Below are 12,786 nucleotides of genomic sequence, written 5' to 3' on the forward strand. Positions count from 1 at the left end.
CCCCAATCGCTCTGATCTGCTACAACCGTATGTCCCACCACGTTCCCTGAGGTCAGCGGACCAGTTGCTCCTCACAGTTCCAGGAACTCGTCTTAAGCGCAGAGGTGACAGGGCCTTCTCTGTAGCAGGACCAAGACTCTGGAACGAGTTACCTCTGCTTGTCAGACAGGCCCCCTCCCTCTTGGTTTTCAAGTTCCGTTTAAAAACTCACTACTATTCAGTAGCTTTCAACACCAGAGGATCTGTGTTTTGATCCTGTATGCTCCACACTGGTTTGTCGTCATTATCTGCATCGTTTTTATGTCTATATTCTGATTTACCTCATTTTGTATATTTCTTTGTGTGTTACCTGTTGTTCTGTCTGTACAGCAATTTGGTTGGCCTTGTCGCTGTTTTAAGTGCTCTATAAATAAAATGGTATGGTATGGTACTAGGCAGCACGGTGGCGCAACTGGTAGAGCTGCTGCCTCTCAGCGAGCAGGTCCCTGGTTCAAACCCCGGTCCAGGGGCCTTTCTGGGTGGAGTTTGCATGTTCTCTCCGTGCATGCGTGGGTTTTCTCCGGGTACTCCGGTTTCCTCCCACAGTCCAAAAACATGCATGTTAGGCTGATTGGTAACTCTAAATTGTCCCTAGGTGTGAGTGAGAGAGTGAATGGTTGTTTGTCTCGTTTGTCTCTATGTGGCCCTGTGATGGACTTGCGACCCGTCCAGGGTGTACCCCGCCCCTCGCACAGTGATTGCTGGACATGGGCACCAGCGACCCCCGTGACCCAAAATGGAATAAGCGGGTAAAGAAAATGGATGGATGGATGGGTATGGTACTATAGAGTCTACTGACTATCTACTGTCTATAGTCTACTCTACAGTCTACTGACTATCTACTGTCTATTGTCTAATTTAGAGTCTACTGATTATCTACCTGACTACTAGTTAGTCGTATGTTGCGCAACAATTTGCTGAAATTTTGTGTAATTACTGGATGTTTTCTTCACTTGATATAAAAGTTTTATAATTAGCTTAATAAATCAACTTTTTTTTATTGTGAAATCATTTAAAACTTATCTATATTGATTTTTGTTTTGGGTTCATTAAAATGATCATTTCAATAAATGTACAGCAGTGAGATTACAGCAAATTGAGCCTTTTCAAAATAAAATAACCAAATGATGATTTTTTTCAACAAAAAAAATTAGTGATTAGTTCTTATCTAACAATCAAACGTGACAGACCCAATATGAAATAATATTAAATAATAATAATAATAATAAGAAGAAACAAACATATTGTATTTTTTCTCATTTTCATTTTAAAACGTGTTGAAAAACCAAACAAGCAGAAGTGGGGGCAGAAAGTCAGTAATTCATTATAAGTCTTGTATATTTTGTTGTTGTACATATAAGCGGTGTCAACATGAAAGCTTAAGTAGTGTTAGTCAATCTGTTTATTAAAAGCATTTTCCGATTTTATTTTTTAGTTTTAATCAGAAAGTCTTTTGCATGCACTAGCCAGAGGTTTATATTTCTTGGCCGTTAACATTATGTTTAATGCCTATAATATTTATGTTTTTAGATATTTATTTCTCATAGTAATTAATTATCCTTCGCCAACATTTTTACTTTTATTAGTTACGTTTTGGTAGCTGCTGGATGACAGAGGAAAGGCTACACTGAACAAGCCTCCATTAAGCAAGTTAGTAGGAGTTCTGCTAGGTGTGTTTTAATCATGTTTGCATGTATACTGTAAATGTAAGCCAGCATATGTCTTTAGTTTTAAAAATAAAACTCAGTAATGCTGTCTTGCTGTATGAGTTAAATGCTTCTGTTTTGCTGTACGATAAGGGAAGAAAATAAACTTTTCACAAATGCAAAATAAAAAAAATAAAAATCAGAGCAGAATACAAACCATGATGGCTCACTTCAGCCAAAAGAATATTAAACACTCCTGTTCAGTATATTCTTTGTAACGAACATCTCAGCCTGTGCGAACCACTTGTTTTATAGCAGTCATTAATGCTGATATTCATTCAGTAAATGCAGCCAGCAGTTGCTTCTACTGAGCAATTTTTATTTTTTTGCTAAGAGCAGGACTTTTTCTCTAGTACATTAGGATTATAAGTACTAACGGTTATCATAACTTGTGTGTTGACATGAATGTGATTAATGCCAGTAAGCAATTTTCATAGGAACTGGCACCAGCCATCCAAAAATGTGTTTGCATCATTTTTCTTACTGACAGTAAATTGACTATTTGGCTTCTTAAAGCTCATAGCTCATATTACAGCAAATGTTGAGTCTAAACCTAGAGAAAAACATTGTTTTTAGTTATATTTGTGAGAAAGGATGCTACTTTAAGAAATAGTTGTTTCAAGCTAAGCTTTATTTTAGTTTTTCTCTAACTTTGAAGCAGTTTTTTAGCATCCACTGCATGCAGTCTTGTATTTTTCTGTTTCCATATTCTTTAGTGTGAGCGTGTGCATCCAGCCTGTGCAGTGTTACAGTAGTTGTCTGTTCATGTGCTTCCTCTTCTCTCTGCTCTGTGAACAGCAGGCCAGCTGACATCTCAGCGAGGATGGATTAGCATATCAAACTACTGGCACAACTCTGCATGACTCCTGACAGCCTCCCCTCTCCCATGGGGTCGAGTGCAGCAAAGACACGAGTATCATCTCCGGGACTGAATGCAGAAAGATCAGAGCGGAGCAGGAAGGCACAGGTAGTGGTTTAGGATGTCAGTGAGAGCTCGGTTTCATAACAACGTTGTGCTGTGCATTTAAAACAATACATATGCAACACCTTCTTCACTTTCTCTTAGCCTTCACAGATGCAGTAACAATAGTAGCAATTGATCAAACGATTGCATTTCATATAAGAGTTATAACAATTAGGCCTGTGCATTTTAAAGCGTGTATAGAAAGCCTAATTTAAATTATATATATATATATATATATATATAATTTTGTGATGTGGAAGCAGGCTAGACCTGTAGCTTCTTTGCAAATGTACACACCTTCAACAATTCAAATCAGCCAAAAACTAGATCTGCTGTTTTAATTTAATTTTACTACCACTTGCAGAAAGACAAACGTGGGAAAACTCAAATCTTTAATCTTACTGTCGCCTGTACAAGTGTCTTGGGAGTCCAAGATGCCCGATTCCTGCAGGGATCTAATGCACGAGTCCACCAGCTCCAGGCCCGTCGTCAGCTCTTCCTCTATGTCCTTCTGTCCATCTACATGTGGATGGAAAAGAGAAAACTATCAGTAAATTGAAGTGCTATTTGTCTTGAACCATGCAAATGCTGAAAAAGACTAAGTACATCACCTTTGTGAAGCAAATATTTACCTCAGTAATCATTGACCCTCAATTTTTTTCATTTTTTTTTTTCATTTAGCCTTTATTTATCCAGGTTAGTCTCATTGAGCCACGAGAAATCATTTTCAAGAGAGACCTGTTTAGGGAGCACATGGTGGGGTTAAGGGCCTTGCTCATGGGCCCAGAGTGGGGCGAATGAGGGTGGGGGCAAGTGTGGGTGTTTCACCTACCCCACCCACAATTTTTGATGTTGTCGGGGCCGGGGCGTGAACCGGCGATCTTCGGATCACAAGCCCACCTCTCTAACCTCTGCGCCGCCACTCCCCAATAACCCTCAATAATACTGCTCTGTTTATTGTGTCTGTACTAATTTAGAATTAAGGCTTCAGTTCCAAGGAAGGAATTAAGCATAGCACTGTTTACAGTTAATAATCAATGTTACAGCCATAAATGCCCCCCTATTAACTATTAGTTTTTTTTAAAAGGGAAAAAATAATAAATCCATGTCTAAATATGTCCATCATGTCTCTTTTAAGCTGAGTGTAGCCACCGTTTTTGATTTTCTTCTGTTCTTCACAGTTATTATCGATTCCACTTTTGTTTGTTTTTAACAATTTCACTATGTTTTCACATATCTGGTTATTATAACTAGACAACAGTGAGAACTTTCACATCTGTTCTCATCCAGAGGCTGATTAGTTGACAACAGCAACAAAAATAAGTTTTACTCATCCCTTTAGCACCAACATGCAATGGTCTACCCTGTGTCAAGGGTAAAAGCGAATCTTGGTAATCCAGCAACAAATCTTATGAGATGGAGGTCCACCTTGTGCTCAGATACCGGCCTTTTGTCTGTCAGACAGAGGGTGATAACGTGCCTGGTGTCGTTCAGTTTGAGAGGGCTGCCAAGAAGGATAAAAGCTTACAAATGAGTCTTAGGAGAACATTAATCTCTTACCAAGATGGAAGGAGAACGTTAATAGTAACGGCTTTAGTGGGAGGACTTAGGGGGGCTTTTTTATTGACTTCGACTGATGTGATTTTAGACTGATGATGCTGATGCTGTTGGTAAAATCATTTCCAGGACTGACTGCAATGTTACATTGGATTTACTCTAAACCTTGCAGAAGAAAAGCCACAAGTCATTTTTTGTGTGTGTCAGGATTAATGGGTTTATAACGATCTGTGAGCGATGATGTGATCAAAAGGTCTGGCTGGAGTAAAGAAAGATTTTATTGTTAAGTAAATTTCGTCTTTCTCAGGCTGAGTGGTCAAGCTCGAGCACAGCAGATTGGACAGTGAAAGGCTTTTACCGCAAAACCTCTGGGCTTGTGTGGTGCTAGCCACCTCTTTGTGGGCAGGGGCCATCAATCGTGCACTCAGACCATCAATCTACTCTTGACACTGAATAGATCTTAACTTGACTGACAAAGAGGCAGAAAAAAAAAAAAGACGTGTTGTGAATTGCTGTTGTTTTTCCCAACTAAAATCCTGTTAAAAGTTAAGTCTGGAGACGTCACTCCAGAAGTAAATTTGAGTTTTAAAGTATAAGAAAAGCACATTGATTCTTGTTGTCGTTTATGAAAAGCACTTCCCATCTGGTCTTTTAAAAATGTGGTTTAACCTTTATCCAGCTTTCACAGGGGCTGAAGCGAGAGACAGAGATGAAAAATCAAGCTTTTCTGTGAAGAAACCCATTTTCTGTGTAGAAAATGGGTTTCTTGATTTAACAGCCACCAGGGTCCTGTGAAAGGACTGCGTCAGTATATCAAAGATGGCCAGAGGGAGGGGTTAAAAAGTTATAAAGTGACAAGCGCATTCAGCACATAGCAAACAACGAGGGACTAGGCCTGAACATATGCTAAAACATTCAGAATAAGGTTTTACCTTGGTGGTTCCAGCGAAACTTCTCATCTGCTGAGCTGCAAGACACAAGGAAACAAAACGAGTTTAGAAGCATCAATGTGAAATGTATTTAACAGCAGATTTTTTTGTCCATCATAACATCAGCGGGATATTAAAACGGAGATCCTACAACGTAGTGGTGTTTAATTTAGTCTCAAAACCAATAAAATGTTGTTTTTAAAGAGAAGTTTATGAAAAGAAGATTACTATAAGACATGCTGATTTAATCTCAGATCACTATTTAAAGGCTTGTATATTAAGTTGTAATGTGTTGTTTTTGTTCAGTCAGCTGAAGGATTATAAACCCCAGTGTGGTGGCACATGGGTATTTTCTTCAATTACTTTACCACAAGGATGCTTAATTTAAAAATAAAATAAAAAAGATATATTTATTTATTTCCCCCATTTACCCTTTATTTATCCAGGTAGTCTCATTGAGCCACGAGAACTCATTTTCAAGAGAGACCTGTTTAGGGAGCAGATGGTGGTTAAGGGCCTTGCTCAGGGGCCCAGAGTGGGGCCAATGAGGGTGGAGGCAGGTGTGGGTGTTTCACCTTTTCCATCCACATTTTGATGTTGACGGTACCGGGAGTTGAACCTGCGACTTTCTGATCACAGGCCCATCTTCTCTAACCTCTGCGCCACCACTCCCCCATTTGTATTTATACTGAAATTGTGTTTCCTTATTCTCCAGCCCACACCCTTCGGTCTTAGACACTGGGAACCTCCTAAAGGTCCCTAAGAGCCGGTTTAAAACTTGGGGTGACCTATCCTTTCAGGCTGTAGCCCCCAGACTGCAGAATGCCCTGCCCATGTCTCTTTATGTGGCCGGCTCTGTTGATTCCTTTAAAAAGCAGCTTAAGACACTTTTGTTCAGACAAGCTTTTAGTTGAATGATCTACTTACTGGTCTTATAAGCAGTTCCTATTGTTTTAGTTTTACATTAAGTCTGTATTTTGTATTTCTGTAAAGCACTTTGTGATTTTATCTATGAAAGGTAAAATTTACTTACCTAAAAAACAAATAAATTTCAAAGTGTAGTTAAGAGTCGAAAACAAAAATGGACATCAGCATGTGCTTTATTCAAAAAAAGACAATAATATTACAAAATATGATGTATGTCACTTATTGAAATAACATGTTTCAATAAGTGACAAATATACAGGTCATTCTCATAAAATTAGCATATTGTGATAGAAGTCATTATTTTCCATAATGTAATGATAAAAATTAAACTTTCATATATTTCAGATTCATTGCACACCAACTGAAATATTTCAGGTCTTTAATTGTTTTAATACTGATAATTATGGCATACAGCTCATGAAAACCCAAAATGCCTGTCCCAAAAAATTAGCATATCATGAAAAGTTTCTCTAAACAAGCTATTAACCTAACCATCTGAATCAATTACGTAACTCAACACCTGCAAAAGATTCCTGAGGCTTTTAAAAACTCCCAGCCTTGTTCATTACTCAAAACAGCAATCATGGGTAAGACTGCCGACCTGACTGCTGTCCAGAAGGCCATCATTGACACCCTCAAGCAAGAGGGTAAGACACAGAAAGAAATTGCTGAACGAATAGGCTGTTCCCAGAGTGCTGTATCAAGGCACCTCAGTGGGAAGTCTGTGGGAAGGGAAAAGTGTGGCAGAAAACGCTGCACAACGAGAAGAGGTGACTGGACCCTGAGGAGGATTGTGAAGAAGAATTCACATTGCTTGAGGTCCAGTGTCAAGTTTCCAGTCACTGGGGTGTCATGTCATCTGCTGGTGTTGGTCCACTGTGTTTTATCAAGGGCAGGGTCAATGCAGCTAGCTATCAGGAGATTTTGGAGCACTTCATGCTTCCATCTGCTGAAAAGCTTTATGGAGATGAAGATTTCATTTTTCAGCACGACCTGGCACCTGCTCACAGTGCCAAAACCACTGGTAAATGGTTTACTGACCATGGTATTACTGTGTTCAATTGGCCTGCCAACTCTCCTGACCTGAACCCCATAGAGAACCTGTGGGATATTGTGAAGGGAAAGTTGAGAGACACAAGACCCAACACTCTGGATGAGCTTAAGGCTGCTATCGAAGCATCCTGGGCCTCCATAACACCTCAGCAGTGCCACAGGCTGATTGCCTCCATGCCACGCCGCATTGAAGCAGTCATTCATGCAAAAGGATTCCCGACCAAGTATTGAGTGCATAACTGAACATGATTATTTGAAGGTTGGCGTTTTTTGTATTAAAAACACTTGTCTTTCATTGGTGGGATGAAATATGCTAATTTTTTGGGACAGGCATTTTGGGTTTTCATGAGCTGTATGCCATAATCATCAGTATTAAAACAATTAAAGACCTGAAATATTTCAGTTGGTGTGCAATGAATCTGAAATATATGAAAGTTTCATTTTTATCATTACATTATGGAAAATAATGACCTTTATCACAATATGCAAATTTTATGAGAAGGACCTGTAGATGTTTACATCTTTTTTTATGGGTTTGTTTATCAGCTTCATATTCACCCACTTCAGGAACCATAAGCACATAACAGTACAATTTAAAACTGCTAACACAGTTCAGTCTTGCAGCTAGATAATCAATAATCAAACTGTCTACAGATAAAACAAGAACATAATAAAATTGCTACATATCGTGCAGTTTTTGCACTCAAAGTATTCAGAGTATAAATTTCAAACGTATAACAATTTCAAACAAATGTGTTTACCACAACTTCCTGTGGTGACTAATACGCCTGCTGCAGAATAATACGAGTAATGTCTGAGTGTTAAAAACAAACTGTGTGAATCGTACACTCTGAAGGAAATCATCAGCACTCCACTGCTCTTAGTGTTTATCTGAAGAACAACAGACTTTTCAGGTTTCCTCCTATGAGGTCTGTCGGAACAAATATTCTAAATGTGTATTTTTACAACTTTTCTTTCTTTAAAAGTACAGTCTGATGTATGAGCAACCTGGAGCTACAATCAAAGGATGTGTACTGATTAATCAATTTGTCCCTCTGCTAAATCATACCTCCACTTTGCAGTTGTCATTTTGTACCCACAGGGTGGCACTTTGTACCAGTTGTGTACAAAACGGTTACCCCTTCACACCCATGCACTGAAATGATTACTCATTTGCACCCGTGCAATTACTAAATGCAAAGAATGAACATAAAAAGATTATTTGTGTTTTAAGGCAAACATTTGTGTGCTCAAAGCTTGATTTGAATAAATCTGAACCTCAGTATTGTACTCCATGAAATCACCAATGTTGGGGCAGCTGCTGAGGTAGGTACAAAACTAACAAAAGTGATTGTGAAGCAAGTTGAGGTGAGTATAAAGACGCCTGCTGCAGGAAGCTTCTTTCCATAACTGAAAATGGGTTCAGTTTGATCCAGACTGCAAAGGTATGGTAGAGGGCACATTGACCTGGAGCCTCAAAAGGCACCATGTCTGTAAACCTAAGGAGGATGCACTGGATGAAATATAATAAAGCAGAGAAAATATGAGCTTTACATGATATAAGGAAAAACTTTTCCAATTGTTTTAATTAAGCTAAAAGAGAGAAGTGATGCACTTCTCTTGCCATTCGTACCTTAAAGACTCAGACAAAGAAGCTAATATGACAAAATAATATATATAAAAAAGCTACAAATCATCCAAAACTGTATACAAAAATCACATTTACTGCTTGTAAACACCAACCAGTTGCTGTTAAATCATTCCACTCATCTGTGCACGTGAATGCCGAGTGTGACGGATTGCAAAGGGGAGCCAGGCAGCACATGTTAATGGAGCCCTCTGTCAGAACAGCAGCTCCTCGTTCATCAGGCATTGTTATAGCCAAAAACAGCAATGCATGTGCACAAACACACACACACATTCTGTAATGAGCACAATACGTGTGTCAAAAACCTTGGAGCTTAAAGCGTTTTGTCTTGAACGTTTTTGAACCTTGAGATTAAAGAAACTGAGCCCTGATATCTTTCAGTTTCTCTGTAGACACACATTCTAACTCAAACAGGAAGATGGTTAATATAACCGCTGTGTGGCTTCTTCTGTTGTTTTTTAAAGAAAAACAACTCAGCCTCTGTGTTCGCTGATGTCAAAATGTTGCTGTGTTGCTCCTGAAACTGCCTGAGTGAAGGTGAAACCGTGTTATTTACCGATGGCCAGTGGGTGAGAAAGTTAACACCAAATGCAACCGGAGCGCTCACACGGACACCACGCTGAAAACTGTGGGGAAGCAGGCCAAGTACTGTTAGCATCAAGCAGCTGCATGGAGAGAGGGCTAAAGGTGGGATGTACAACAGGTGAGGGAGCGCTTTGGAAAATCAGTGAAAAAGATGAGCATTATCAGTTTGTATTATCACAAGGGGGGGTAAAAAAAAGACGTGATGAAGGAGAAGACTGGTTTCAAAATAAAGGTAAAAGTGTGAGTAATGGTTAAAAATAGTTTTCTTGACTCTGTTTAAATGGGTTTATTTGTTGGCTTTCCAATATTAAGCATACATTTAACCTACATGCTTTTAAATGTGCTTATAAACACAGAGATCTCTTTATGTTGTTATTCAGCCCTGCGTAGCTCAACTTGACTCTTTCTTCATTGCTTGTGCTCAAATCGGACATTCTTTGAAGAAATCTATATCACTTGCCGCCCTGCTCTTATGTTGAAGATCTCATGCAATCTGTTAGTGCTCCGAGTATGGGTTGGGAATGACTCTCAGCTACTACCACACCAATCTTTGACTCATTAGTTATGAGACTGAGTTATAGACAATTATGTGCTTGTTAAAATAAATTTTTCATAAATCTTGCTGCCTCCAAATTTTAATCAGCTGTGCATGTGCATTTATTGACTTTTTTTTTTGAGATTCCTTAAAATTCATTCAGTGGTTCATAAAATATTTTGCTAACAATCAGACTATGTTGATTATTTTCATAGTTATTTCTAGCAGACATCATAAATTGGGCTGACTACATTTATTCAGGTGTAGATTTGCATGTAGTGATTACTTTTAGAAGATTAATTAAAATAAATCAAATGTTCACATGGCATTTCTTAACAGACAGCTGCACAAACATAAGCATTTACATTATCACTAGGCCTGTCGTGATAAAAAAATAAATCAATTAATTGCATAATAAATTAAAATTATCTACCTCATTTTCATTTATTGGCTTTATCGTTTCTTCGTGTCTCTCTCTTTCTACTGAAGACACTGGATGACAAAAGACTCAACTCCGCTCTTCTTCACTGACCCCTCTCTTTCTCTTTTCTCTTTAAAATCCATTTTTATCGTCCAAAATCCCATTTTTGGTTCGTTAAAAGCAGCTAAGCTGAGAAGCTAAGCTACGAGCTAAGCTAACAGGTCTACCTCGAGGAAAAAAAAAACTGTCTTGTCGAAGCTCCAAAATTCACGGCTGAAACCCGTGCCTTCGTCTAAAAAGTTGTTTTTCTCTGCAAAAAGAAGCTGAGAACTTGTTTACTATTTTTTTTTATTAAAATCTTTGTGTGACAAATGCTATGCTAAAGAACTCAAACTACACCGAGCGTCTGCCATTTTGAGAACCAAAGAGACAGCCCATGTCACGTCAAGGGGCCTCCCTCCCATTTTTCTTAAAGAGACATGCTGCTCGCTCCCTCACTATCCATCCTTTGGTTCAAACAGCCTTATACTGCCATCTGATGGTCAAAAAAAGGTACTACATGCAAAACAAATTAAACATTTATTTTTAAATTTGACAGATTTGTCAAATTTCAAACAATATTATTGTTTATCGCAATACTTTCTGAGACAATTAATCGCCCAGCAAAATGTGTTATTGTGACAGGCCTACTTATCACCCAGATAGTTATATTCCTTCATTTTCACTGGTGCAGTGGATCAGTGTTGAAGGGGGTCCAAACATTCTGACAGCAAACTGAGCTCACGTGATCACAGTTCTGATTATTATCTGAGATGTTATTTTTTTCTTATCAGGGGTTGGCAATGTGTTGATAAAAGCAACTTGACTTGAAAAGCACCATTAGGAACCAACTTGGCGTGACTACCAGGTGCAAATGTAAACAAATACGATTCAGATCAAAAATGGATAATTCATAAATTTAAACTGCTTCAAATATTTTAAAATTACTGCCCATCCTGTTTATAATTAAAATCAACTCCAAGTACAACAGCTGTCAGCATCAAATAAAGAAAGTTTTAGAAAAAACTGTCTTTCTTCTTTTTACCTCCTCGGTGCAGGAGCTAGCAGGAAGGTTGAGAGCTTTTGTTGCACAGAACTAAAAGACATGCTTGTTCTGTGGGCCATAACTGAAGTACATAAATCATCCAGATAGAAGACGCTTGTAAAACCTTTAGACACTAAGAAATGACTGAGAGGCTTTATAAATAATATTCAAACTACTCAAGAACACGCCTCCTTGCTCCAGCTCCTCTCTGCCCACACATGTTCTTCTCCCCCTGGCTCACAGGTATCTCTAATCAGTGCTCACCACGTGAAGCAGCTCATTGACCTACTGGCCGAGGAAACAGAGAGTCAGAAGTTTTTCTTCTGCTCTGAATCTCGCCGGTGCATCGGTGGAATCTGACAGAGTAATTAGTAGAACAACAGAGGACTAATTGACAGTGTGATCAGCTCTCTTGCCGCAGGTCACGCCACAGTGTAGTGCCTCATCACCGTTAATGATATAAACCTGTGGGTGCAGGTGTGAACGTGGCTTTGTTTGTGTGTGCACACAACATCATCAGGTAAAACTCAGATGTAGAATAGGAGAAGGACATGTGTGAGGAACAACAACAACAGGCCTTGGGCCTCTTGGTTATTTTGCTAAATCCTCGTTTAGAAACCTTGGGATAACCTTTGACTCAGGTTTTACTATGGATACTCATGAAGTCTCTGGTTCGTTCCTGTTTCTACTATGGGAGAAATATTTCCAAGCTTAGCCGTACTGTCTTTCGTCCAGAATTGGAAATCTTAATTCATGCTTTTGTTTCGTCTCGCCTAGATTTTTGTAATGCGCTGTACACATGAACCAAAATCCCCCCAGACCAGTTGCAGTCTGTACAGAATGCTGCTGCTAGACTCCTGACTGGATCTTCAAAATGTCATGTATCCACTTCTAATGCAACTCCATTGGCTCCCAGTTCATTATTGAATGGATTTCAAGGTTTTGGTATTGACTTGGTGAGCTCTGCATAGACAGACACCAATATACATCTCAGAACTTTTACATCCCTGCACACCAATCAGGGCTTTGAGGTCCTATGATCAAGACCTGCTGACTGTCCCCCAGACAAAACTGAAAACTAAAGGAGACGGAGCCTTTTCTTCTGTAGCTCCAAGACTCTGGTACTGCCTTCCTCAAACTTTCAGAATAATGAACTCAGTGGCTTCTTTTAAAGGCCTGCTCAAAACTCATCTTTTTAAATCTGCTTTTGTAATTATGTTTTTTGAAGCACTTTGTGATTTTTATTTTGAGAAGTGATATATAAATAAAGTTTTACTTACTTACTAAAAAAATTACTTATGTGGCAATAATTTGAACTGAATGTTTGCTGTAAAAAAA

General features: G+C 38.8%; 1 protein-coding gene across 1 annotated transcript in view; it reads right to left on the reverse strand.

The window, feature by feature from the left end:
* Positions 1 to 12,786, reverse strand: part of ctnnd2b (catenin (cadherin-associated protein), delta 2b) — a 226,433-nt gene that overhangs the window by 106,573 nt on the left and 107,074 nt on the right. The window contains exons 4-5 of the mRNA XM_037682127.1: positions 5,199 to 5,233; positions 3,112 to 3,228 (exon numbers count right to left, since the gene is read on the reverse strand). Coding sequence (XP_037538055.1) covers positions 3,112 to 3,228; positions 5,199 to 5,233 — 152 coding nt within the window. The remainder of the gene's footprint in view (positions 1 to 3,111; positions 3,229 to 5,198; positions 5,234 to 12,786) is intronic.

This window comes from Nematolebias whitei, chromosome 9 (genome assembly GCF_014905685.2).
Source record: "Nematolebias whitei isolate Nwh7 chromosome 9, NemWhi1, whole genome shotgun sequence".
Taxonomy (NCBI): Eukaryota; Metazoa; Chordata; class Actinopteri; order Cyprinodontiformes; family Rivulidae; genus Nematolebias; species Nematolebias whitei.